This window comes from Procambarus clarkii, chromosome 1 (genome assembly GCF_040958095.1).
Source record: "Procambarus clarkii isolate CNS0578487 chromosome 1, FALCON_Pclarkii_2.0, whole genome shotgun sequence".
NCBI classification, from domain to species: Eukaryota; Metazoa; Arthropoda; class Malacostraca; order Decapoda; family Cambaridae; genus Procambarus; species Procambarus clarkii.
Window position 1 is genome coordinate 19,969,168 of NC_091150.1, and position 25,130 is coordinate 19,994,297.

The window sequence follows — 25,130 nt, forward strand, 5'->3', positions numbered from 1 at the left end:
GCAGTAAATAGGTACCTGGGAGTTAGACAGCTGTTATAGGGTTTCTGAGGGTGTGTGTATTTCTGAAAAAAAGTTGATTGATTGACAGTTGAGAGGCGGGTCGAAAGAGCAGAGCTCAACCCCCCCAAACACAACTAGGTGAATACAGAGAACACTGGGGAGTCCCAGGAGTCCCTTAGGGTGACAAGCACCGGCCCCGCCATACACAGAGAACACTGATGAGCCCCAGGAGTCCCTTAGGGTGACAAGCACCGGCCCCGCCATACACAGAGAACACTGGTGAGCCTCAGGAGTCACTTAGGGTGACAAGCACCGGCCCCGCCATACACAGAGAACACTGGTGAGCCTCAGGAGTCCCTTAGGGTGACAAGCACCGGCCCCGCCATACACAGAGAACACTGGGGAGTCCCAGGAGTCCCTTAGGGTGACAAGCACCGGCCCCGCCATACACAGAGAACACTGGTGAGCCTCAGGAGTCCCTTAGGGTGACAAGCACCGGCCCCGCCATACACAGAGAACACTGGTGAGCCCCAGGAGTCTCTTAGGGTGACAAGCACCGGCCCCGCCATACACAGAGAACACTGACCAAAGAGCTAGAGCTCAACCCCTGCAAGCACAACTAGGTGAGTACTGGGGAGCTAAAGCAACTGAAGTATGAGGAGGTAGAGGTGCGCGCCAAGGTCACAGCTCCTCACCAATGTCTCCCACAGTCCCACATGCTCCTCACCAATGTCTCCCACAGTCCCACATGCTCCTCACCAATGTCTCCCACAGTCCCACATGCTCCTCACCAATGTCTCCCACAGTCCCACATGCTCCTGCAGCGCCTATTCAATGTATACAAACACACTTTCACAAATGACTAAACAAAAATCCTCGTTAATTTGATCTTACTAATTTTAGTCAGTCATATAATATTTTAGTTTAAATATTTAAATTATAATACAAATACTATTTTCTGATTCTAAAGTTGATCTTGTTAATTTACTTTTGAATGTACAAGATGACGTCATGCGTCTTAGCGGCCATTGACCAAACGACTAAAGTAACATCAGTTGATACTTTATATTAATTTACCTGAAAGCCACTAAATAGTGGCCTCTACGAGGACAGGAAGCCGGCAACTTGTCAAATGTCCCCCCCATTTGTCCTGATTAGTTTTTCAAGCTGGATTTTAAAGTTCAGCAGAATTGTGTCATTTACGGCTTCGGCGGGTAGGCGGTTCTATGGGTTCAAATCAAATCAAATGTTTATTCAGGTAAAAGTACATTCATAGAGGATTAGTTACAAACATAATGTTGGATTTATAGATAGAGCTAGTACATACAATACCTAAAGCCACTGGTACGCATAGCGTTTCGGGGGTGGGGAAAAAACACTTAGACTAACTTAATAGTAATTGAGCTTAAAGTATAAAATGCGTTGAAAGAAAAAAAGATAAAAAAGGGGGGGTGGAACATGGTAGAAAATAGCCAAAAAACAGTTCCATTTGGTCCACGGGGAGACATCTCCCGTCACGCAGGGTGCAGTTGCACCTCCACAGATATACAGTATCAGCTCTTGATACTGGTAATGGCTCAAAAGGGCCACCACTTACGGGCTATTCATGCCCGTGCCACCTTTTGGGTGGCTTAATCTTCGTCAATGAATCAAACAATCATCGAGTAATCAGTATTCAATAATCTGAATATAGAGAGACATTGGAGTAGCCATACACAGACTCAGACTTGGGTACAAGTGCTGCTGGGAGATAATGAACCCAATAGTTAAAGAGTGTCACATCTGTGGAACAGAAGCAGAGGCGCCACTATTGCACTACTTACTGGAATGTGAAGCTACTGAAGCCCTGCGCATCAAACTCAACATTAACCCAACGACAGCAGCTGCATTACATGCACATTCCACAGCAACTACAATGATTAGAAAAAGCAGTTGAAGAATGGGACTCACTAGTGAGCATTCTGCATCTACATCCGCCACCAAGATAATAATATAAGTATATACTCCAGTATGTTTCTGTGAATAATACAATTTCTCCCACCCTACCCATCAACATTGGTGTTCCTCAGGGCAGCATACTTGGCCCTCTCCTCTTTCTCATCTACATTAATGACCTTCCAAATGCCTCCCAACACCTCAAACCAATTCTATTTGCTGACGACACAACCTTCATTTACTCCAGTCCTGACCCCCTTGCTCTAAATGCCACAGTAAATACTGAGCTAAATAAAGTCCATCTTTGGCTAACTGCCAACAAACTCACCCTTAACATTGACAAAACTTTCTATATTCTGTTTGGCAATAAATCCTCTAATCAAATAAATCTCAAAATAAACAATACCCAAATTTGTAACAAATTAGATGGCAAATTCCTTGGCATTCTCATTGACCACAAGCTGAATTTCCAGGGACACATTCTAAATATATCAAAAAAAGTTTCAAAAACTGTGGGCATTCTTTCTAAGATCAGATATTATGTACCACGCCCTGCCCTGGTGACTCTCTATTACTCCCTTATCTATCCATATCTCAACTATGGTATTTGTGCTTGGGGCTCTACTACCCAAAATCATTTACGTCCTCTAATTACTCAACACAAAGCTGCTATTAGGACAATATCCAACTCTGGCCCCAGACATCACTCGGTACCCCTACTCAAATCTCTGAATATGTTAGACATTAAGTCACTGCACATTCTCTCATGTGTATTATACATATATAAAACGCTAAACTGTAATGCCAATCCTGACCTCAAAAGCTTCATAGAAGGTTGTAACAGAACCCATGAGCACCACACCAGAAATAAATACAGTTTTGATATTCCTAGAGTACGACTTAAGCAAACTAGAAATGCTCTACAAATCAAGGGGCCCAGAATGTGGAATGACCTTCCCAACCATGTTAAAGACTGTACCTCTCTCAACCAGTTTAAGATAAAAAGAAGCTATACCTAATAAATTCCCTGTAACCTACCTTACCCCTCTATTGTCAACCCATGTATGTTTTTTTTTAAAGAGCGCTGTTTGTTTGGCTAGATAAGAGTAAAGCTGCTTGTAGATTAGTTTTTCAAATAGTTTTGACAAGTTAGGCAGGATTGATATAGGTCTGTAGTTGTTAACATCTGTGAGATCACCACATTTGTGGACAGGAGTTACTCTCGCTTTTTTTTTAGAATATCTGGAAAGGTTTGGAGTTCAAGTGACTTGTTGAAGAGCAAAGCAATAGCAGGGGCTAAAGATCTGGAGGCTTTTTTGTAAATTAAAGTTGGTATCTCCTCAAGGGCACTAGACTTGGTTTTAAGGGGTTTGACTTGGTTTAAGTTATTGTTATTGTTAGTGTTATTGTTAGTGTTAAATAATGTTATTAAAGCAAGACTAAAACCAGTGCACTAAAACAGAAGAGAGAAAGAAAAAGGGAAAAAGAAGGAAACACCACCTACATTTAAAACCTTGACCCAAATATCACAGTAACAAGGTTATCGCGAATAACTGAACTCAATTACGGGCTCACCATAGCCCGTGCTACATGGACATTTCGTTCTGAGTATCTAAAGCTAAAACAACAAGAACAACAACGAGTAATCTACGGTCTCTCTCTTGGGTGGCTTAATCTTCATCAATCAAGTAATCTTAATCTCTTCTTAATCTAATCTTCTTTTTTTACTGACTATTCATGCCCGCGCCACCTCACGAGTGACTTAATCTTCACCAATCAATCATTTCCACATTATCGGAACTGTTGAAGAGCAAAGAGTAAACTTAAAACATTACCAAACCTTCAGCCCCAGTCCAGCTTCATCATACTCTTGCAGAATATGCTGACATGCTCCTAGCTCAATGGTCTAGTGTCTCACAAATGTCTTCCTTACCCCCAGATATACAGCAGCATTTAAGACATACCAACATTAACAGAAACTTTAATATTGAAATAGCACGTTCCTCACCAGATTTAACAGATCAGTTTGCTATAACTTCTTTGAACTGACATTAGCATTAGGGAAGCCTAAACAAACTGCCCCTGGTGAGGATGGTATAACTTATAACACCTTGAGCTTACTGAATGATGTCCCTAGCCACCCTCTGCTTGACCTCTATCATACCAGCCTCTCACAAGGTATCTTGCCAAAGAAATGGACACAAAGTCTCATAATACCAATTCCTAAACCTAACTCTCAAAAATTCAGACCCATTTCCCTTACATCTTGCATGTGTAAAGTCTTGAAGTCGGACCAGACAATGTGATGTACTCATTGCGGTAATTCGCCTTGGCTATAGACACATCTGGCAGGTTAGTGAGGCTGAGCCACTACCAGAATACTCAGATTGTAAACTCTATGATAAACCTTTAATGCATTCACTAGAACACTATATTGATGAATGTGAAGCCGTAAAGGACTGTAGACCTCCTGGCCTCTTGTACCACCAACTGAGTAACTATTTTATTGACTCAGGTGTTCTGGACGACATCCTAACAATTTATCCAAAATTTGCTTGTCCATTTTAAAGAATGAAGAACAATTTTATTTATATTACTTTTAAGTTGCATCAGTTATGAACCCATCCCTGCCCTTGTGTGGCAGTGCACAGTAGAAAGTTGTTTTCACATATCCATACATTAAAACATTGATTGTAACCATGATATATATGTGCTTCAGCCTACAGTTTAGACCTATTGTCTTATATATGACCCTCTGTCCTGCGTGACAGTGAATACCAGCATTACCCTCACTTTAATAAGACTTAATTGAAATACAGAAAACCCTTTTACCATGTCGTAGCTCAGTCGATTAAGGCAGTGACTGGGATGCTCCCGGACGCAGGTTCGAATCCTCGTCGCGGCCCTTGTGGATTTATTCACTTAATTGAAATCCTCAGATTAGGCAAAATTGTAATTAAATTTTGTCAATAAAGATGTTAATAATAATAATAAAAGTATAATTTCCACAGTGGTTGAGAGCACAGACGCTTGAGAGTTGCCACACACCTTCGACCTCAAGAGTGTAGCACTCGGAGTATTCAGTTCCAACCGACCCCAAGATGCTTCAGTTTCGACACAGAGCAGACAGTAGACTCACGCCCCCCTCCTCAGCCAGGCATGGAAGGATATTAAAAGAATTAAAGGCGATAAGATCGGCCAAGTAGCACACCCTCATCCTCTACACAGAGCAAACGAGTTACTCGATGCTTGGGCAACCACCTCTAGCTTCAATAATCTTCCCCTAGACATACAGTTCAGATTAAATGCTGGTTACGGAGATCGAGAAAGGCTCGTTGACTTCATGCTCCACAAGGGAGATGAATGCAACGTGCCATTTTCTGAGTTTGAATTACTCGCGGCCCTAAACAAAGGCAAAGCCACATCCCCCGGTGAAGATGGTATCACTTATGACATTGCGTCTGCTCCCTTTAGTACCAGGGAATCCCCTGCTTGAGCTGTATAATATGAGCTATGTTACTGGGGAGCTTCCTAACTCTTGGACCAACAGTATAATCATTCCAATTCCCAAGCCAAATCAAGAGAATGCTTTCCGCCCAATTTCCCTTACTAGCTGCATTTGCAAAACATTCGAGAGAATGGTCCTAAACAGTCTCCTCCATAGAATAAGAACCATACTATCCCCCCAGATATATGGCTTCATGCATGGAAGGAGTGTGCATCATTGCATCACCACCTTTCTTACCCTGCACACTGAAAAGTCATATATTGCAATATTGATACGTTGATATTGCAAACCGACATGTTATCTTGAGTGAGCTTGCAAGAATGACTATTGGTGGTCGGCTTCTTTGTTGGATCAGGGGTTACTTATCCAACAGGAAGTCATCTGTATTTTTCCAGGGGTATAGGAGTGTAACAAGAGACTTTGAACTAGGCACCCCGCAGGGTGGTGTCCTCAGTTCTACCTTATAAATTAATATCTTAATAAACACGCTGTTAAACTCTATACCGAGCAAACCCAACGTCCACATCATTAGCTATGCTGATGATATAATGATACACACCACTGGGTATGCTGATGCTATAATGATACACACCACTGGGTATGCTGATGATATAATGATACACACCACTGGGTATGCTGATGCTATAATGATACACACCACTGGGTATGCTGATGATATAATGATACACACCACTGGGTATGCTGATGCTATAATGATACACACCACTGGGTATGCTAACACGCAGAACACTCTTAACTCTTGTATTAGACTCATGTCAGGACCTAGGTATAATTATCTCAGCAGAGAAAACAAAGATACACAATCGGCGCCCACCCAGGCAGGGAGGAGCTGTTCGCAAGATGCAACTGTCTGATGGCTCCCAGCTTGACTATGTAAACAGATTCAAATACCTTGGCCTTGAGGTGCCACTGTATGGTCCTGTTGTATTCAGACTCTGTCGTCAGTATAAAGAGAGGCTCCGAGCTCTCAAGGCTGTTGCAGGTTATCACTCAGGCTATGGTGCCAATGTCAGAATTGTCAAAATGATGTACTTTGCATACATCAGATCTTTAGTGGATTATGCTGCACCTCTGCTTGTTTTGATGCCTGAAAGAAAGCTTGGAGGGCTTGAAAAATTGCAGAACGAAGCCTTGAGGATAATCCTTGGGTGCCCTCGTACCACAAAGATAATTAACATGAGAAAGGAACTTAATATTCCGAGTTGTTGATCGTGTTACTGAAATTAACTGTCGAATTAGTATTAAAATGCTTAGGCTAACTCATCCTAATCCTTGCACAGAAGCCCTCCAGAATTTCTTTATTGAAGGTCAGCATTGTTCCAAATGGATAACAAAAACTGGAACTAACTCAGAATGTATGGGGTTCATGATTTGTACCAAGAGAAACAACAACGGCACTTTCCTGCACCGTGGGAGGTTACACCCTTTCCAGTTTTATTCCCTCCCTTTCCACCCAAGAAGCAAATTAGAGATCAGCCCAAGCTTCGTCTTGAGGCAAAGCTCAACGCCTTAAGCCATATTGATGCTCTGTCCACAGAGCATTCTCTCTCTCAAATTATATACATTGATGGTTCCCTACACCGCACCACGGGTGCAGCTGGAAGTGCAGTTGTCCTGACAATGGGCGATGGCCTATACTTTGAGTGGGGAGTCCGTATAAACAACTGGGCCTCTACCCTTCAGACTGAACTATTTGCTTGGACTGGTTGACCAGTCCAGCAAAAGGAGACCTGGTCGACGACCGGACCGCGAGGTCTCTGAGCCCCGAAATCATCTCAAGGTAACCTACTCTTTATACTTAAAACTCTGGTCTGTAATGTCAATCCTGACCTTAGAAGCTTCCTAGAAGGTTGTAACAGAACCCATGAGCACCACACCAGAAATAAACACAGTTTTGATATTCCAAGAGTACGACTTAATCAAACTAGAAATGCTCTACAAATCAAGGGACCCAGAATGTGGAATGACCTTCCCAATTATGTTAAAGACTGTACCTCTCTCAACCAGTTTAAGATAAAAACTAAGTACTTCCTAATTAACTCCCTGTAACCCCTAATTAACTCCCTGTAACCCCTAATTAACTCCCTGTAACCCCTAATTAACTCCCTGTAACCCCTAATTAACTCCCTGTAACCTACCTCACCCCTAAATGTCAACCCATGTCTTACTGTTTACAAACAATACTCTTTGTTGATCATTTGTATAACAGCTGATTTTCGCCATGTTTTTTCTCCCCCATTTCCCTTAACTCAATTTATCTTTTAATCTCAATTAGCATTAAGTGTTAGTCTAAGTGTTCCCCCCCCCCCACACCTTGTCCGAAACGCTGTGCATATTAGTGGCTTTAGGCTATACCATGTACTAGCTCTATCTAGAAATCCGACATTATGTTTGTAACTCATCTTGTATGTATGTACTTGTACCTGAATAAACATTTGATTTGATTTGACTCATTGAAAGTTGTACAACAAGTGGGAGCGGCAGTAACAGAAAGGTACCAAACCCTGGGAATAATCAAGTGTACCTTTGACTAATGAAAAGAAGGTAGTGATTCAACGGTGTAAAGCTCCGGTGCGCCTCCACCTGGAGTATTGCATCCGGACACCATCTTCAGGAAGACATTGCTGCTCTGGAGAAAGTGCAACACCGAGCAACAAAAATGATTCCAGAGCTAAGTCAACTCTCATACCAGGAACGGTTGAGGGCCACAGGGCTAACAACACATTGCTCACCAGGCATGACAGGGCTGATCTCATCCAAACGTTCAACACACTGAACAATTTGGAAGTTGATCCATACAACTTCTTCAGGAGGTCAGATGTAACACAAACAAGGAGCAACGGTGTCAAGCTCAACAAGCCACAATGTGGGACTAAAAACAGATGCTTTTTCACCCACAGGTTATTAACCCACGGAACCGCCTACCCGCCGAAGCCGTAAATGACAAAATTCTGTTGAACTTTAAAATCCAACTTGAAAAAATTCTCAGGACAAATCAAGGGGAACCTTTGACATGCTGCCGGCTTCCTGTCCTCATCGAGGCCACTAGCGTTAGTGATCCTCGGGTAAATTTACAACACTACCAACACCACTACCAGTTTTAGTTTAGTTCATTTATTATGCACCCCATACCCATGTTGTGGGCGGTAGTGGAAAGGGTTACAGAGGCACATAATGGGCTCAGGGACTGAACCCCACAATTCATTTAGCTAAGCAAGTTACAATCTTGATGAGCTAGTTACAAAATTCAATATAAGTCATCACATCAACAATGGGTTCGAGATCGACCTCAAGTACAGGTTCTAAATTAAGCAACTGACATGTGTGGAGAGCTAGTGTCAAAATTTATATGTTCTTTATCTGCCGATGTAGACCTGACCAAATATAAACTGTCAACAAAATTATTCGCACACCCTCCGTCACTATGTGATGGAGTGCGAAAAGATACGTAAATTTAGAGACAATTCTATAACCAATGTTCCAACGATGTGTCAATATTTCACCACTACCATGCAGCAAATTTAAGGAGAAAAAGAGCTAGAAGTCAGCATCCACCAGTCACTGGAAGTCGCACAGCAACTTTCACCTGCAACTCTTGCAAAGGGCAACAGTTTCAAGCAGAATAAGTCATAATGTAGGAGAGGGAAAGTCGAGATGGTGTTCCATCCACTGTGTTATAGACCCAAGGAACCGTCAACCCGTTTGACGGTTCTGGCAGGAGTGCCAGAGTCCGTGTTGCTGAAAGTAGCCATCTTAAAGACTAACAGTGCGCCAGTTTATAATAAAAGTAGGCAAATTTTTTTCTTCAGCGATTGATACGCTTTTCAGAGTACATAGCCAAGATAATTTAAAAGTAGCCCAACAATATTAAATCTTTTACACATTTTAATTGGCATTTAATTGGGCTACAAGGAGCCCAAGTGGGCTACATATAGCCCAATCTGGCAACACTGCGCCGTTGATGCCGTAATGCCAAACCTGCACGGCAAAACCCAGTTGGAAAAATCTCAGGAAAATTGGGGGGACATTTGACAATCCGCCGGGTTCCTGTCCCCGTTGAGGGCACAATGTAGATGGTGGTCGTCAGATCAAGTCTGGGGTCACAATATAGAGATACATAGTCACGAAAGTTGTGAGGATTAGATAGTCAGCAACCAAATAATTTCCTATGGTGTAAGGGACAGACAGCCTGTGTATATAGGTCAGGCTTATACCGAGACCCCCCTAATACTGACCTTCCCCCTAGGATGCAACCCTACAATAGTTGACTAACTTCCTCGTAGTACCTATCACTGCTATACGTGAACAGAGGCATTAGTTTCTTACCACAGATATGGCCACACCCACGTATTAGTGGCTTTAGGTGTTGTATGTACTAGATCCATCTGTAAATCCAACATTATGTTTGCAACTCATCTTCTATGTATTTACTTTTACCTGAATAAACATTTTAAAGTGTGAGTGTGTGTAAAGGGCGACATGTGCAGGGGGGGGGGGGGGGTTGAGGACGAGAGGGGTGAGAGTTAGTGAGGGCCGCCGGGGCAGTGTTGCCAGATAAAGCTAAAAGTAGCGAGTTGGTCTACTTTGACAGCTCTGAGCTCCTAAATGTTTAATTTCGCTACTTACGATTTTTTTTAGCTAATTTATAAATCAATTTGGATAATTTGTGTTATCAATGTTAAGATAGTTTTATCATCGAAATTGTCAATAAGCTACCTCTTCGACCTTCATTACACATTCAGAAATCACAATAGCGTTATGCATCAAATGAACAAATCCACAAGGGCACTGATGAGGGTTCGAACCTACGTCCGAGAGCTCGGACGAGCATGGGGAATGTGTAAAAAGCTTGGGTGCATGGGGGGAACTGTGTAAAAACCCTGGTTTGTGTCTCGGAGAGACTGCAGGATCCGTCTGAGGTCAGTTGAACTCCCGGTTGCAATTCTTTTAACCATGTCGTAACCCAGTCGATTAAGACGCATCTGGGATCCTCTCGGACGTAGGTTCAAACCCTCATCACGGCCCTTGTGGATTTGTTCACAGTGTAACTAATCTACCCAACAACGTAACATAATCGCACGTCACACACGCACATAGCGTTTCGGGCAGGTCCTTAATCTAACAGTTAATTTTAAGTAGATTTTTTTTCTAGCAAAATTGACAAAAATGTTTACAGGTACATTGTAAGAAAATTTGACAAAGAATAGTAGGTGCATTAGAGTCAAATTAGAGGGTTATCAACTGGTTCATTGTAGCACAATTTGAGTATTATTTGAAGGTATAATGCAGTAAAATATGCGCTCAATATAGCAACCATGATATACGGTGATAGCGAAGATGAGAATGGAAAGATTGTATGGCTTAGGTACATATTATAGGGGAGTGGGTAGCACTAGATACAGTGCGAGTTTCAAGCACTAGGTAGGAAACTATGTAGAAATTAGGCACTTTTGGGTTTTATTTTTGAATAAGGCAAGAGTTTGACAACTTTTCAATTAGTTAGGGAGTGAGTTCCATAGACCAAGTCCCTTTATTTGCATGAAGTGTTTACACAGATTAAGTCTGACTGGGGATATCAAAGATATATTTATTTCTGGTATGATGATTATGTGTCCTATTACATCTGTCCAGGGAGAGTTTCAGAGCATGGTTTGCACTTAAGAACAGGGTTTTGTAAGTGTAAATGACACAAGAGAATGTGTGGAGTGAGGTTATGTTGAAATTGAAATTGAAATTGAAATAAGTTTATTGAGGTAAAATACACACAAAGGGATGAGGTAGCTCAAGCTATTCTCACCCCGTTCAGTACAACGTGTTAATACATACATAGACACACATCACAAATAAACATATTACCAAACATCCTGAGAGATAAACATATACATTTCCTCCTTCACAAGTAGTATGTTATCAGACGTACGAGGTTATGTTTAGCATGTTGAGGGATTTAAACAAGAGAGCTGAGTGTTGTCTGAGAGCAGAGTTTGTTATTGTTCTGATAGCAGATTTTAGGTGAGAGATGATGGGAATGAAAGGGAACTGTCAAGGGAAAGCACCAAGCCATTACGACTACTGTATATAGCACTTGGAAGGGATTATGATAAGGATTTGGGATGAGACGTGGGGAAAGGAATGGCGCCCAATCACTTGGACGGTCGGGGACTGAACGCCGACCTGATGAAACGAGACCGTCACTGTACTGTTCAGCCCAAGTGGATGGGCGATGCTTAAGGTAGTTTGCAGTGGTTGAACCCCATGCACAGATACCATATGTAAGATATATCTTGATATGATTTCGGAGCTTAGTGTCCTCGCGGCCCGGTCCTCGACCAGGCCTCCACCCCCAGGAAGCAGCCCGTGACAGCTGACTAACTCCTAGGTACCTATTTACTGCTAGGTGGTAACAGGGGCATCAGGGTGAAAGAAACTCTGCCCATTGTTTTTCGCCGGCGCCCGGGATCGAACCTGGGACCACCGGATCAGGCGTCCAGTGTTCTGTCCGCTCAGCCACCGGCTCCCCAGGGATAGGGATAGATTAGCACTTGGTATAGTGAGAGGAGAGCAGAGTTTGGTCAGCATGTAGTGATGGATCTCCAGTAAGTCACTCATTGCACATGAGTAAACAGATATTGCCTGTGAAGAACATTTGTGTGTCTGTGTTCGATATTATAAAGCCAAACACAGTATGATTTACCTGTTTATGGACTAATTACAGTTACAAGCACTACATCTGAAGCCTTGTGTCAACACCTCAAAGATTATATTGTCAATATTGGAGTTGATATGAAGCAGCGTCTTGCACGGGCGGGACATAACTCCGTGTGGAACTCATCTCTCACTTACACTGTGATGAAGACGAATATCCCTTATTTGTTTCTTATCAAGTGTCCATCATTCCTTGCATCTGGTCTGTTCTCACGCATCTGACGAGTTACCTTCCAGCACCAACTTCATGACAAGTGAAAGCTGCTCCGGATAGTTCCACACATCTTCATTAAGGAGAAAAAGTTATCTAGAGATTTACAGACTTATAAATGATGTGAAAGATCCCCTTTAGTTGACACCTTTGTCAGGAAGAGGATGGTTGGCGAGGAACAATAGTGTAGAGCGACTGTTAGATCACTGGGAGTCTTAAACAACTCATTACCAAATGGCTTCTTCCTCCTGTGATAAGTATGTGGCAATGCAATTATCTTCAGTGTACTCTGATCCTGCCAATAAGCTGTATTTCACATTCCTCGACCCCAATCCTAAATGATTTTAAATTAATGAATTTATTTTGTTAACCAGATGAAACAGATTAGTGTAGCCTTCCCACCGAGTTAAACAACTTCACTCTTGGAATTCTCGGAAAAATCGTGCATTCTGATCATGGGAAGCTTGATGTTAATTTGGACTTTAATTCCATTTATCTGCCCCTGAAGAAAGTGGACTTTGGTTACTAATTTTCTACACTTCTGGCCATTAACAGATAAAACAATGCTATAAATCAGGAATAGCTTCAAAATGTTTAAGAAAGATGCCATAAATTTCTAGTGAAAGCTTGCAAAGAGCTTCTTTCTCGCCTTCCCTGTAATGCTGAGACTTTCAAAACGGTGAAAAATCTGTCACCTAGCATATGCCTTAGCCACACACGGCCAACATTGTCAGAACTTCCATTAGTTCAAGCTGACCAGTCTAAGCTTAGTGAAATGGAAAGTGTGCGTCGTCTATTGTTAACCATTTGACTGCGCCAACACTTGTGAGGACAAATTCCAACATCTAAATCGTCATTTTGGACCAAGACAATAAGAACGCTGCTGGAGAGCCTAATTGACCTCACTGAGATTACATAAAGAATACACAGCTATTAACCAATCAGCAACGCCCTGGTTGAATGATCGTTTAAGAGAGTAACGTCTGGGAAAAGTAAACTGAGAAATTGAATGGGACTATAGCTTTTGACATCAATCTTGAGAATCTAAACATATCTTGAAGAAAAAGACACTTGTTGCTCATCATTTGACACCTGCACTCATGTCAGTGATATAATGTGAGTCTGCAACATGCAAGATTGAGGTTGTGGATGGAGATGGACAAGCTCTTCTTGATAGTCTTCACCTGTGAAGACGTGGTGGGACTCCACACTCACATATGATAATAAACGTGATAAATGGATAACTTACTAATATTTGCTCCATGAAGCGTAATTTATCAGGTAAATTATGCTTCATGTAGCAAATATTTATGTTATCCAATTATCACGTTTTTTATTATATATTGCAGTGATAACATTAATAGAATCATTAAGTGTTACTCTATGTACTAAAATATATTGCTCTGAATACTGTATGAGCGGCTAAGCTCATACAGTAGCTTTAGGTAATGGCTTTAGGCAATGGCAACTAATAACTTTAGGTATTGTATGTAGTATCTCTATCTTTAAATCCAACATCATGTATGTAACTCAATGTATATACGTTTTCCTGAATAAAAATCTAAATGTAAATCTAAACCCAACTATTGGGCTACTTTTATCGCCTAATGCGCTAGTTGTAGCGGTGTAGTGCGCTAGTTGTAGCGGTATAGTGCGCTAGTTGTAGCGGCATAGTGCGCTAGTTGTAGCGGTATAGTGCGCTAGTTGTAGCGGTATAGTGCGCTAATTGTAGCGGCATAGTGCGCTAGTTGTAGCGGCATAGTGCGCTAGTTGTAGCGGTATAGTGCGCTAGTTGTAGCGGTATAGTGCGCTAGTTGTAGCGGTATAGTGCGCTAGTTGTAGCGGTATAGTGCGCTAGTTGTAGCGGTATAGTGCGCTAGTTGTAGCGGTTTAGTGCGCTAGTTGTAGCGGTATAGTGCGCTAGTTGTAGCGTGTGAGAGGTGGCAGCGTGGCGCTACTTGTAGCGTGTGAGAGGTGGCAGCGTGGTGCTAGTTGTAGCGTCTGAGAGGTGGCAGCGTGGTGCTAGTTGTAGCGTGTGAGAGGTGGCAGAGTGGCGCTAGTTGTAGCGTGTGAGAGGTGGCAGAGTGGCGCTAGTTGTAGCGTGTGAGAGGTGGCAGAGTGGCGCTAGTTGTAGCGTGTGAGAGGTGGCAGCATGGCGCTAGTTGTAGCGTGTGAGAGGTGGCAGCGTGGCGCTAGTTGTAGCGTGTGAGAGGTGGCAGCATGGCGCTAGTTGTAGCGTGTGAGAGGTGGCAGCATGGCGCTAGTTGTAGCGTGTGAGAGGTGGCAGCGTGGCGCTACTTGTAGCGTGTGAGAGGTGGCAGCGTGGCGGGGCTGGCGGCGAGGGTGGCCGGCCTGGGCGGCGTCTCTCTGTGGCCAGACCTTATGCTGGTGAGCTTGGTGTCCGTGCTCTCACTCGTGGCCAGGCACCTCACACCCCTCTACATCATGGTCCGGGAGCGCACCTTCATCGCCGTGAAGCCCGACGGCGTCCAGCGGGGGCTGGTGGGCGAGATCATCAAGAGGTTCGAGAGTAAGGGCTTCAAGCTGGCCGGCATGAAGTTCATGCAGGTAATGTGTCTTATGGCGGTGGTCTGGCCGGCTGTGGCTCTCTCTCTTCCTCCCAGCAGCCGCCCTCACCACGCTCCCACCACCCGCCTTTATGGTGGATATGGTGGTGACGAGGTGGACTATGTGTGTGTGTGTGTGAAGGTTGTGTGATGGTTGAGGCGGAGGTCACACTTGGCTCACAAGCTGACGTTATAACATTGTAATATTTCTTTGGTCAAGCGTGGTGTAGGGCTGGACACTGTGAGTGTGGTGCTGGAGGCCAACACTGCCAGGTTGTGTGATGTAGAGTGTGGTGGGGGGACGGGACACCACGTAGCTGCCTGTGACTACACTTGCGGGTAACTACTTGAGTGATGGTGGGAGTGTGAGCCACGTGGTGTAGTGGGCCCTACCCGGCTGGTGGGCCCCACCCGTCTCCTAGTACACTTAGGCACACTATTTATATTAACACTTGAGCACACCCGGCATGAACTACGGGGTCACCATAGCCCGTGCTACTTGGAACTTTTTGTTCCAGGCAGTGAACAGCCGCCGCCGCCATGCGCGCCGCAGATAAAGGTCATGACCCCGGCGGCCGGCACACAAAGATGTGTGTACTGGTTTCAGTTTTCTCACCTTAATTCTCGTGCTACGTCGTTCGTTTAGGTATCATTGTGTTCGCAATAGAATTCCCTACAAGGGTATATACATATAAGGTCTAAAAGCCCGGCGTGACTCCCCACAGCAAAGCCTAAAGTCTGCCAAGTTACCCGTGAACGAGCACCAATTGGCACACCAACGGACTAATGTATAGACTCGTTCAGTTTGATAACCATCATATTTTAGTGTTACGTCTTTCATTTTGGTATCAAATTGTTCACAATATAAAGGTGCGTATTTTAAAACTAGGCCCATTATAGAGCAATAACTGGAATTTTAACATTTTAAGTTCGGATGCTCTATCACGTTTTTCCAGTGTTCTGACACATCTTCGTGTTACATCTTTCATTTTGCTATCAAATTGTTTGCAATTAAAAGGTGCGCATTTTAAAACTTCCCATAATATCATAAATAGAATTAACAAATTTTAAAATTTGGCCAAAAAGCATATTTATAATCTCGGTGTTTTGACATAGTTTCATGTTACATCTTTCATTATGGTATCAAATTGTGCGCAATTTAAACGCGCTCATTTTGAAACTCTCCTAAAGCCGACCTGATAAAAGAATTTTATACAAATTTTTTTTTACTCGTTTTAGTCATTCTTTCTTAAGAAAAATTGATGCCCCATTTAAGCGCCACGAGAGTGTGAGTGTTAAGTATAATTTACAGATGGATTTGAATCCCGTGTCCAGTGGGAACTCGCTAGTGGGGGCCCCTTTGGCACACAGCTGCCTGGGGCCCCTACACTAGCCTTCGGCTGTGCAACACCATATGAAGTCTCGCATAGAGCTCGGGTTTTTAAAATCTTCTGAAACTTTCAAATGTTTTGTGCATAATCTACTAGGCAAATGCTCCAACTTTGTCTAAATGATGCCGATGTAACTTCGAAAAACAACAAATTAAAAAATTATAAAATTTAATATTGAAAAACTTAAGGTTTTGAAATTGCTTCAAAAAATATAAAATCACTATTTGGTGTTATGCTTTCAGAATAGCATAAGATTTTCATTTTCATATATTTAGAATATAGGTTTTCAGTAAAGTTTACTGTTAAAAAAAATAACATTTGAAATGTGTGCAAATTTTAACAATTTATAACTCCAAACTTTAGGGTTTATGAAAAATCAATTCTATAGGGATTGTAGAACAGACAGCTGTGCACGCTATATGTAAAAATGGCGAGAATCTGTTAGAAACTAGATTTTTGGATACTGAAGTTGAAATTCTAGTTGGATATAATTGAAGTTGAAGTTATCGACAATAAGGCAGTTCATAAGAACAAGGGTAACTGTAGAAGGCCTATTATCCCATACGAGGCAGCTCCTATCTATAACCACCCAATCCCACTCATATACATGTCCAACCCGCGCTTGAAACAATGTTCTAATTCAGTTCTAATTCATGAATTTACTTGTATGTTTTAATAAACATTGTTTGGACTTCGTACTTGAATATGTGAAAGTTGCAGGTCACTGTTGACATGCCGTCAAGAAAGAATAACCCACCAAAAAACAAATACAGTACAAGTATAAGGATAATTATAATCTAGGGGATATATTTAGGGTATATTTTATATAAGTGGAAAAAACCCTAAACTGGTCCCTAATCATCAAAACACCCTAGAGACAAAGAAGAAAATACTTTGAGATCTGAAAAATCAACCCAAAAAATTCTGTCCCAAGGTCTGAGAGTTGACCGATTTATTTGTTGACCCATTTCATCTATCTTCACAGTTAGGAACGGGTATGCACTCTTCAGGATGTAGAGGTTACAACAGAATCATATAATAAAGAAAATTAAAAAAAAATTCTAAAATTTTGGACATTGAAAGATTTTAACATTGGGCAATATGTTTATGATAGTTTAACAAAATAAGAACATAATAACTTGCCTATTTGTATTACTCAGCAATGCTATAAAGGCACCAGCTGCATATTTATGGACACTATTTACTACTATTCTTTGTGCATCGGACTAGTGCTTGCATCTCTTATTACTGCATTATCCCTCGGTTCCAGTTAGTAGCTGTTCTTAAAACTTTCTTAAAAAAATGTCCAAAAATATTTTCAGAAATTGATTTAAATGAGTTTCACGACCCTGAAGCTAATAAGGTGGAGATTTAAAATTCAGTAATTTTTACATAATTCAAATATTTTTTGCTTCACCCCTAATGATGTGCAGTTTAAGCCACAATTTAACCCTAGTCATTTGTTCACTGTTCTTTGGACCCGTGACATGATATAATAGTTCAAAAACAAAAAAGCACAAAGAATGAAATTATTTACAAAGAATTAAAGCGTGATTGTCACTAAGCGTGCGGCTCTGGTAAACTGAGGTGAGGTCACTAATGCCACCAGGAACCATGCACTCGGTCGACCCAAACGTGTATCTACAAAGTCGCAAGTAGAGGCAAAGGTCATGTAGTCAAATTTTCAGACAAAATTAGGGTCGTAACCCAAAAATTCCGTAAGTCGAGGTTTCACTATTTATAGGAGTTTCAGTTGGTTTATCTAGTTTTTCCAGTAATATTATTAAATAGTGAATAATTTCAGGAATTTGTAATAGTTAACACTTTCGCGCTTTAGATTAGAGATAACTCGTCGCTGTTTTTTCTTAAGATTCCGCATAACAGCCTACTTTTCTCGTCCATCGAAAAAATATTTCTATAAATTCCATTTTTTAACCGAAATGGATGGGGATACTTTTGTTTTGTAGAGAATTTATTTGGAATTTTTTGGTACCAGAATGAATATTATATCACAAACTTCTATGAGTAAAAAAAAAAATACACAAAGTATGTTTGGGGGTGTGGCGAGCGTGTGGCAGTGGGTTCCCTTTAGCCGTTGATATATCCAACACGTGGGAAATATTTGTATGTGTTATGTATATGTCTGTGTAGGGAATTTTACTGCGATCACTGTCATACAAATTATAAAATGTTTCAACAAGTATAAACATGACAAACATCAAACGAACGAAAACAATGCGTTCGTTTCTGCCGCGAACGCATACTGAGCGACGTGGTTCTATATTTGGCGCTTCTCTTACACATGATTTGTACAAATGTTATACAGTTCATCTTATAGAAAATTTTATTGCGAACACATTGGTATAAAAAAGAAATACGTACATAGAAAAGTAGGGTCAGGAAACGTATAAACTTTCCAAGCATGATTTCCCCCCTGTGTTTTCGCCAGTGCGCTCGCGGCTAACTACTCTCCACTTCACACACTCTTGCGGGTGGGCAATTACCTATATTAAACATTCATATGCATATGTCCGTGTAGAGAATTTTATTGCGATTCCAATGATACCAAAATTAGCGATGTAGGACAACTGTAGGCTTCGCAACCATTGAGAGTGGAAACATTTTGTTGCTGTTTGGCGCTCTCGGCGAGTGATCTGCATAGTTTTTTATTTGGTGTTGATACTCCTTATGCTTGGGCGGCATTTTATAGGTATGCTCTTATAGACAATTTCATTGCGAACACAGTGATACCAAATTTAAATACGTGCGCCTTCAATTATTGTCAGGACAGTCAAAAGAGTGTACACTTTTTCGGTCTTACCGCGTAGGCGCACGAAGTGCCGAAAGCATCTGGGGTATTGTTTTTTTTTTTGAGCGCCGAGAGCGCGAAAGTGTTAAATGAGTGGAACATCGCTATGCTCGAAATTATGGTGCTTGTATATTGAGACCTTTATTTTATATTCTTAGATCAAAAGGTGTTTTTGATATTACACTATACCTGGACAAACTGAAGGAATGGTCCAACAAATGGCTATTAGAGTTCAACTCATGCAAAGTAATGGTGTAGGGAGCAGGAGACCAGATTCAAGGTATCATTTGGAAGAATCTGAATCTAGGAGACTCCCAGGCCTTTCTCCCCCAGACACTAAGGGTGCCAGACCCGTCTTCTGACGCCCACAGCCAAGAGCATATCGGCAGCATATGCCAGGTTGGCCAACATAAGAGCTGCCTTTAGAAACTTTAGTAAGGAATCATTTAGGATGTGGCATACAGGTCAGACTGATCCTGGATCATGAAGCTTCAGTGTGGAACCCAATTCTAACAACATTAAATTTGGGATGATTTATAGTTTTATGTATTTTGTCTGCCCAATAAACTTCCCGAGGGGTGAGTTTATTGGGCAGCGCCACTCATTGCTGGAAGATAAGTTAGGGGAGACATTGGTGACCACATACAAGGTTCTCAGGAAATTAGTGTAGTTTATTTAACAAGAGTGGTACATGCACAAGGGGACACTGGTAGAAATTGAGTAGTACTCAAATGAGCCGTAGACACGGAAGGAACTTTTTTGGTGTAAATAGTTAACACATGGAATGCATTAGGCAGTGATGTATGTGGTGGAAGCTGACTCCATACAGTTTTAAATGTAAATATGATACAGCCCGGTAGGCTTGGGAATCTGTACACCAGTCGATTGACATTTGAGAGGCGGAACCAGAGCCAAAACTCGACCCCTGCAAGCACAACTACGCGAGTACATTTTGTGTAACGACGGTATCTATTTTTGTGCACCAAAACAAACCACTGAGATGGTCTGTTGAAGTTTATATTCACAATAACAGATCCAAGGTCAGCCTAGCGACTCGCTGCTAAATGTGGCGGGGTCTGTCCCAAATAGATTTTTTTTTCATTATTCCATTACTTTCACTTTTGTATCATATCTAAGTTTTTGCGGTAATATTCAAGTGTATAATTTGTGGAATTGATATACTGTAGTTGAAATGTGTGGAACATTGATTTGTTCACAAATATTCTGCTCATATTTAGTAACATATATTCTTAGATCAATGAAACATTACTTTTGCTGTTATTACACTATATACACAAGTTATATGTATCTAGTATTTTTATATAGTGTAATTAACCTCTTCAGTAATTCTAGTGTGGTAATGAAATGTTGGCACAGTATAGAGGTACACGCTACGACCAGCCGACTCCAGTGACCAATGTCACCTGATGCAGCAAAATGCCCAGAAATATACTATGTTGCTCTGTTGTTCAACAATATCATCAGATTCATGTCAGTCATGAATAATTATTTTCTAAGAACATTAGGTCACTGCATGATGCATATTCCCAAATGTGTGCTGTGAATGTCTGCCTTCTGCTGTGAACACCATAATTACCACTAGAGTTCACTGATATCTGAACCTTTTGCATAATTTTTATTAGTCATGACCATCTATGACACTATCAACACAAAATAATTACTTATGGTCATTATTAAGTGGTGCTGTGGCCTGGACAAGCTGCATGTGCCATCCTTAGTTGCTCTGGCAGTACTGAGGCTCTCCACCAGGAGGAATGTGGATTTTTTTCAAGATGGCATAAGTTTACTGGTGTCCTGAGGAACGGGATGTGAGCCCCGTGTACCCACGGGACTTTTGAATCTTACGCTATACTAACAAACATGTAGGGTGACACACCCACATTCCCTATATCACAGGTAGTACAGTAGTTAAGGATTTAAATAAAATGAGGTAAGCAAGCTGTATTTGATGCATGGCATTCATCGGCCATATTTCTGAAAGTTCAGTAATTTGGTTTTTAAAATTCTGATGCCTAAATAAAAACTTCTCTTTGCAACCCAAGTCTACTTCTAAAACTAGGCGTGGTACAGTGAGAAGTTACATTTAATATTACTACTTTATAAAAGGGCTTCCTGTAAATTGTTCCTTGACACACCTTGACATTATATTATTTTTTAACAGGCGAGTGAAGATCACCTTAAGAAACACTATGCTGATCTAGCTGATAAGCCTTTTTATCCAGGCTTGTGTAAGTACATGTCATCTGGCCCACTAGTAGCCATGTGCTGGGAAGGTACTGGTATAGTGAAGACGGCTCGCACCATGATGGGAGAGACCCGCCCAGCAGACTCCAAGCCTGGTACCATCCGTGGCGACTTCTGTATTGAAGTTGGCAGGTAAAATTCCTCCCTCATTTATATATTATTTTAATGACATAGAGTTTTTGTATTTGTCACGTCTTAGATTTTTTTTATATTAGGTCACAAAGTGGATGATACAGACCAAGACTTCAATTGTTTTAGGATGGACTGAATTATGAAATTGAAATTAATATTAAAACATTTTTGGCTATGCGCTTAAAATTGGTGAAATTTTTACATTGCGTTTTCTGATGAGGAATAAATAAATTTGCTAGATTTTGGTGTGGTTTGTTGATTGATGCTTAGCTGTTCTGTCCAGGGGTGCATCACTAGTCTGGTGGTACCTGCAGGTCCCTGGTACAGCCTCGGTGGATGGTTTAGTGTTTCCTTGGTCCTGTTCCAAGAATTTATTACTAGGTTGTCTGCTGTCATCAAATTTGCCCAGTTGGCAGTCTATCATCTCTATGCTGCATTGCTTGCAGTCGTCTCTAAATATCCCAAATATCAGTCCTGGATTGATTTAGGTTCGGGGGGGTTTGACACTAGCAGGATTCTGGCGACCTAGTATTTGGTTCATATCCCTGGTCCCAGTTGGTTTTGTACTCACTAGTTATACTTGTCTAGTTGGGCTTGCAGAGGTTGAGCTCAGGCTCTTTGGTCCCATCATGCAACTGTAGTCAACTGGTATACAGGTTCCTGAGCCTATTGGGCTCTGCATTTTATTGATCTAAATAGCACAATACCTCGCTTTATGGTTTGAAGTGAAAATCATCGAATTTGGTTGTTTTTATCATGTCTACACTTGAGGGTGCTAACCATAGTTTCATCACTGCCCCTTGTGGATTTGTTGATGAGTGTGGTTAGGTTTGGTTTTGCTATGGGATGTCTTCCCCCAGCCTAGATTCTCTTCATCCTAGTGTGTTGTGCCTCTCCTCATCTGTGGCAAGTCCCCTTTTTCTGTGGCGAGTTAGCTTCAGGAGCCACTGGGGGTTCGTCTAGACACTCGACATTGAGTGTAATGAAATGCCTCTGGATGAGCTGCATTGGCTCACATCATACCAGGTTACTTGGTTTATTGGTGTTCTGTTTTTTAGCTCCAGAATTGGCAAGGAGGAAAGCTGCATGTGGAAGCTGGGCTCCTTGGTTGTGGCACTCGGTGCTATGAATTTTTTGCTAATTTTGAATATTTTCTAGTTTTGTGCGAGTCGTTTGGCATTTTCGAGGATTGTCTTGATTCTCCAGTTCAAAATTTCGGTGACTTTCTGGATGCTTTCGTGGTGTGGTGGTGAATTATCACTTGGTGCTTGTTCCTCTGTGATGGCAGCGGGGAGATGGGGATGGTGGGCTAATGAAGTTGTTCAGTGTAGTCCAAAATTGAGCTTCAAATGATGGAATTAAAGCCTAGCATTGAATGTAATAAAATGCCTCTTCTGGTAGATCATTTAATGGCTCCTGGACCATCTTTTTCCCCTTCCTGGTTTGTATGTATTTTTTCTTTCCATTTGATTAGACCGACAATATGGTGGCCAGCAGCTGTGGTTGGCCAACTGGTGGTGGTCAACCCGTCCTGCTAATACTCACATTTTGATGCACACTTTACCAAAGGCCAAAAGCCATTGTACTAGAAAATGATGGCAGCTTGCAAAATTGACTCTCATGTTTTGGGTCCTCTGATAGGTTAGGATAAAGGCACTTTACTGCGACAGTTTCTTGATGTTGGGAAACCTAAGGAGGACGGGCTGAGTGCTCAGCTGGAACTAGACAGAACAGGTTGCCTGCTGGAGTGCTTGTATAGTTTTGATTTACACTTGTTCTACACTACATTTTATTTTGGGAAAAACCTCTCCCACACCCTCTCCCTCTTTTTTTATTAAATTTGTATTCTACCGTGCTGTTGTCCATTTCTGTTTGTCCTGCCTGTCTGGTGCTCTATTCCTTTGGATAGTAATCTTGAATCTTGTGCTCGTGGTGTCTGAAGGGACCAGGTTTGGCTTCTGGTCTTGGGTGAACACATTTGGGTGGAGGTATCCAGGATGTAGCAACAGTCGCCAATGGAGCCCTCCCAGAAAAACCTTTGCTTTGAACGTTTCATTTTCCACAAGTGATAGAAATGTTGAGTTTTAGAGTTGTTTGGCTGACTTTAGGTAAAGGCAAAAATTGCCTTGCTGAGTTCAGTCTTATTATATTTTTAATGAAACTATTAGTGTAAGCAAATAATTGTGCTTGGCCGACATCTTTGATAATTTCTGAAACGCTGCTACAGGTTGAAAGTATAGTGGAAAGTTGTGGTCCCACTAACATGTGGGACCCAGATCATCATACATTTTCCTTGTCTGGGTTCTCAGGCTCTCCAGAAAGAAATATCTTCCTTAATTCTATTAAAAGATCCTCCATTGACTGGGCAGTTGCCATGCCGATTGGTCAGAAATATAACATTCTTACCATATCCTATCAAAGATGTCTTGCCATAGTGAAATATGGTAGAAATAAAGTATTAATTCAAATATTGATAAATGACCAGACGGCAAGAGTTGTCGGCCTACCCTTCATTGTCATTCTAGTGCTTGTTTACGTCTGTCTGACCATGTTAGCCCTGTGCTAGTCTGTTTGTGCAGTCCCACCTCGGGACCCGAACAGATGGTTGGCCGTTCAAAGAAAGGTGGAAGCGTGCTAAAAGTTACAAATATCCCAGCTTTGCACCACTGCCAGCAGATGGCCACAAGGAACTGGTGAAAGATTGCTTGACTTGGAAAATGGTTTTTCTAGGCACTTAAATGGAGGGGCTGCTGTATCTTGGAAGTCAAAATTAACCTTTGTGGCTCCCTGCAAATATTTACATCTGGTACTTGACTCCATTGTATCCTGAAAAATGCTGACCAAAATATTGAAATGTATTGTTAACTATTTTTACTAGCCAGGTAGTGAACAAGTTTTATAATCGGATCTGCATAAGGCAAGATCCTTCCCTTACCCCAGTATACTGTATAGGTTAGGAGAGAAGTAAATGATGGTAATAAGTAGTATTAGTGAATAAGATGGACAAATTTGAGCAAATAGTGTGCTTGTGGATAGGAGACAGGGAATTGACAATCTTGATTTTTTTCTTGATTTTTTCATGTTTTCACTATTCGTAAATTGAAGGTATATTCTTCGTTTTTAGTTTTTTCTAGTTAGGAAAGTGCTAGTGGGCAAGACTAGGTGGAGGTAGACTTCAAACTTACATTATATAGATTCTTTCCAAACTCATTGAAGTAAAAGGTAAAGTATGTAAAATGTTTCTCCACAGGAACATCATCCATGGCTCCGACTCCGTTGAATCTGCAAACAAGGAGGTTGCTCTATGGTTCAAGCCAGAGGAACTTGTCAGCTGGACACAAGCCGAGGAGACCTGGATCTACGAGTAAGACCTGAAGACTAGACAGGGGAGGAAGGGAGCTTTATTACTTCCATGAGGTGATGTGATATGGCACTTTTGGCTTAGCTCGCCGTCGTCTTACATCTTGCCCAGTGCCGTTCACCTGTTGTGGGACTAGTGTCGGGCCCCCTTCTTACCCGTGCTTATTTAATAATAAAACTTTTAATTTGATTGGCAGTTTTATTTTGCCAACACCATTCCACTATT

At 41.6% G+C, this 25,130-nt stretch overlaps 2 protein-coding genes across 6 annotated transcripts in view; one reads left to right on the forward strand and one right to left on the reverse strand.

Moving 5' to 3' along the window:
• wcd (U3 small nucleolar RNA-associated protein 18 homolog wicked) overlaps window positions 1–12,177 on the reverse strand; it is a 49,868-nt gene extending 37,691 nt beyond the window's left edge. Inside the window, exon 1 of one of the 5 annotated variants that reach the window (XM_045736138.2) lies at window positions 12,159–12,177. The gene's annotated coding sequence lies outside the window, so the exon portion shown is untranslated. Of the gene's footprint in view, window positions 1–695; window positions 869–12,158 lie in introns of those variants that run through there. The other 4 variants (XM_045736093.2, XM_045736076.2, XM_045736121.2 and 1 more) reach the window with 4 other exon arrangements.
• A 2,527-nt stretch (window positions 12,178–14,704) lies between these two features.
• awd (nucleoside diphosphate kinase) lies at window positions 14,705–25,094 on the forward strand. The gene is made up of 3 exons (XM_045736163.2): window positions 14,705–14,948; window positions 21,330–21,544; window positions 24,795–25,094. The coding sequence occupies exons 1-3, from the start codon at window positions 14,763–14,765 to the stop codon at window positions 24,910–24,912; spliced, it is 519 nt and encodes a 172-aa protein (XP_045592119.1). The 5' UTR covers window positions 14,705–14,762; the 3' UTR covers window positions 24,913–25,094.
• Window positions 25,095–25,130: the final 36 nt, after the last annotated feature.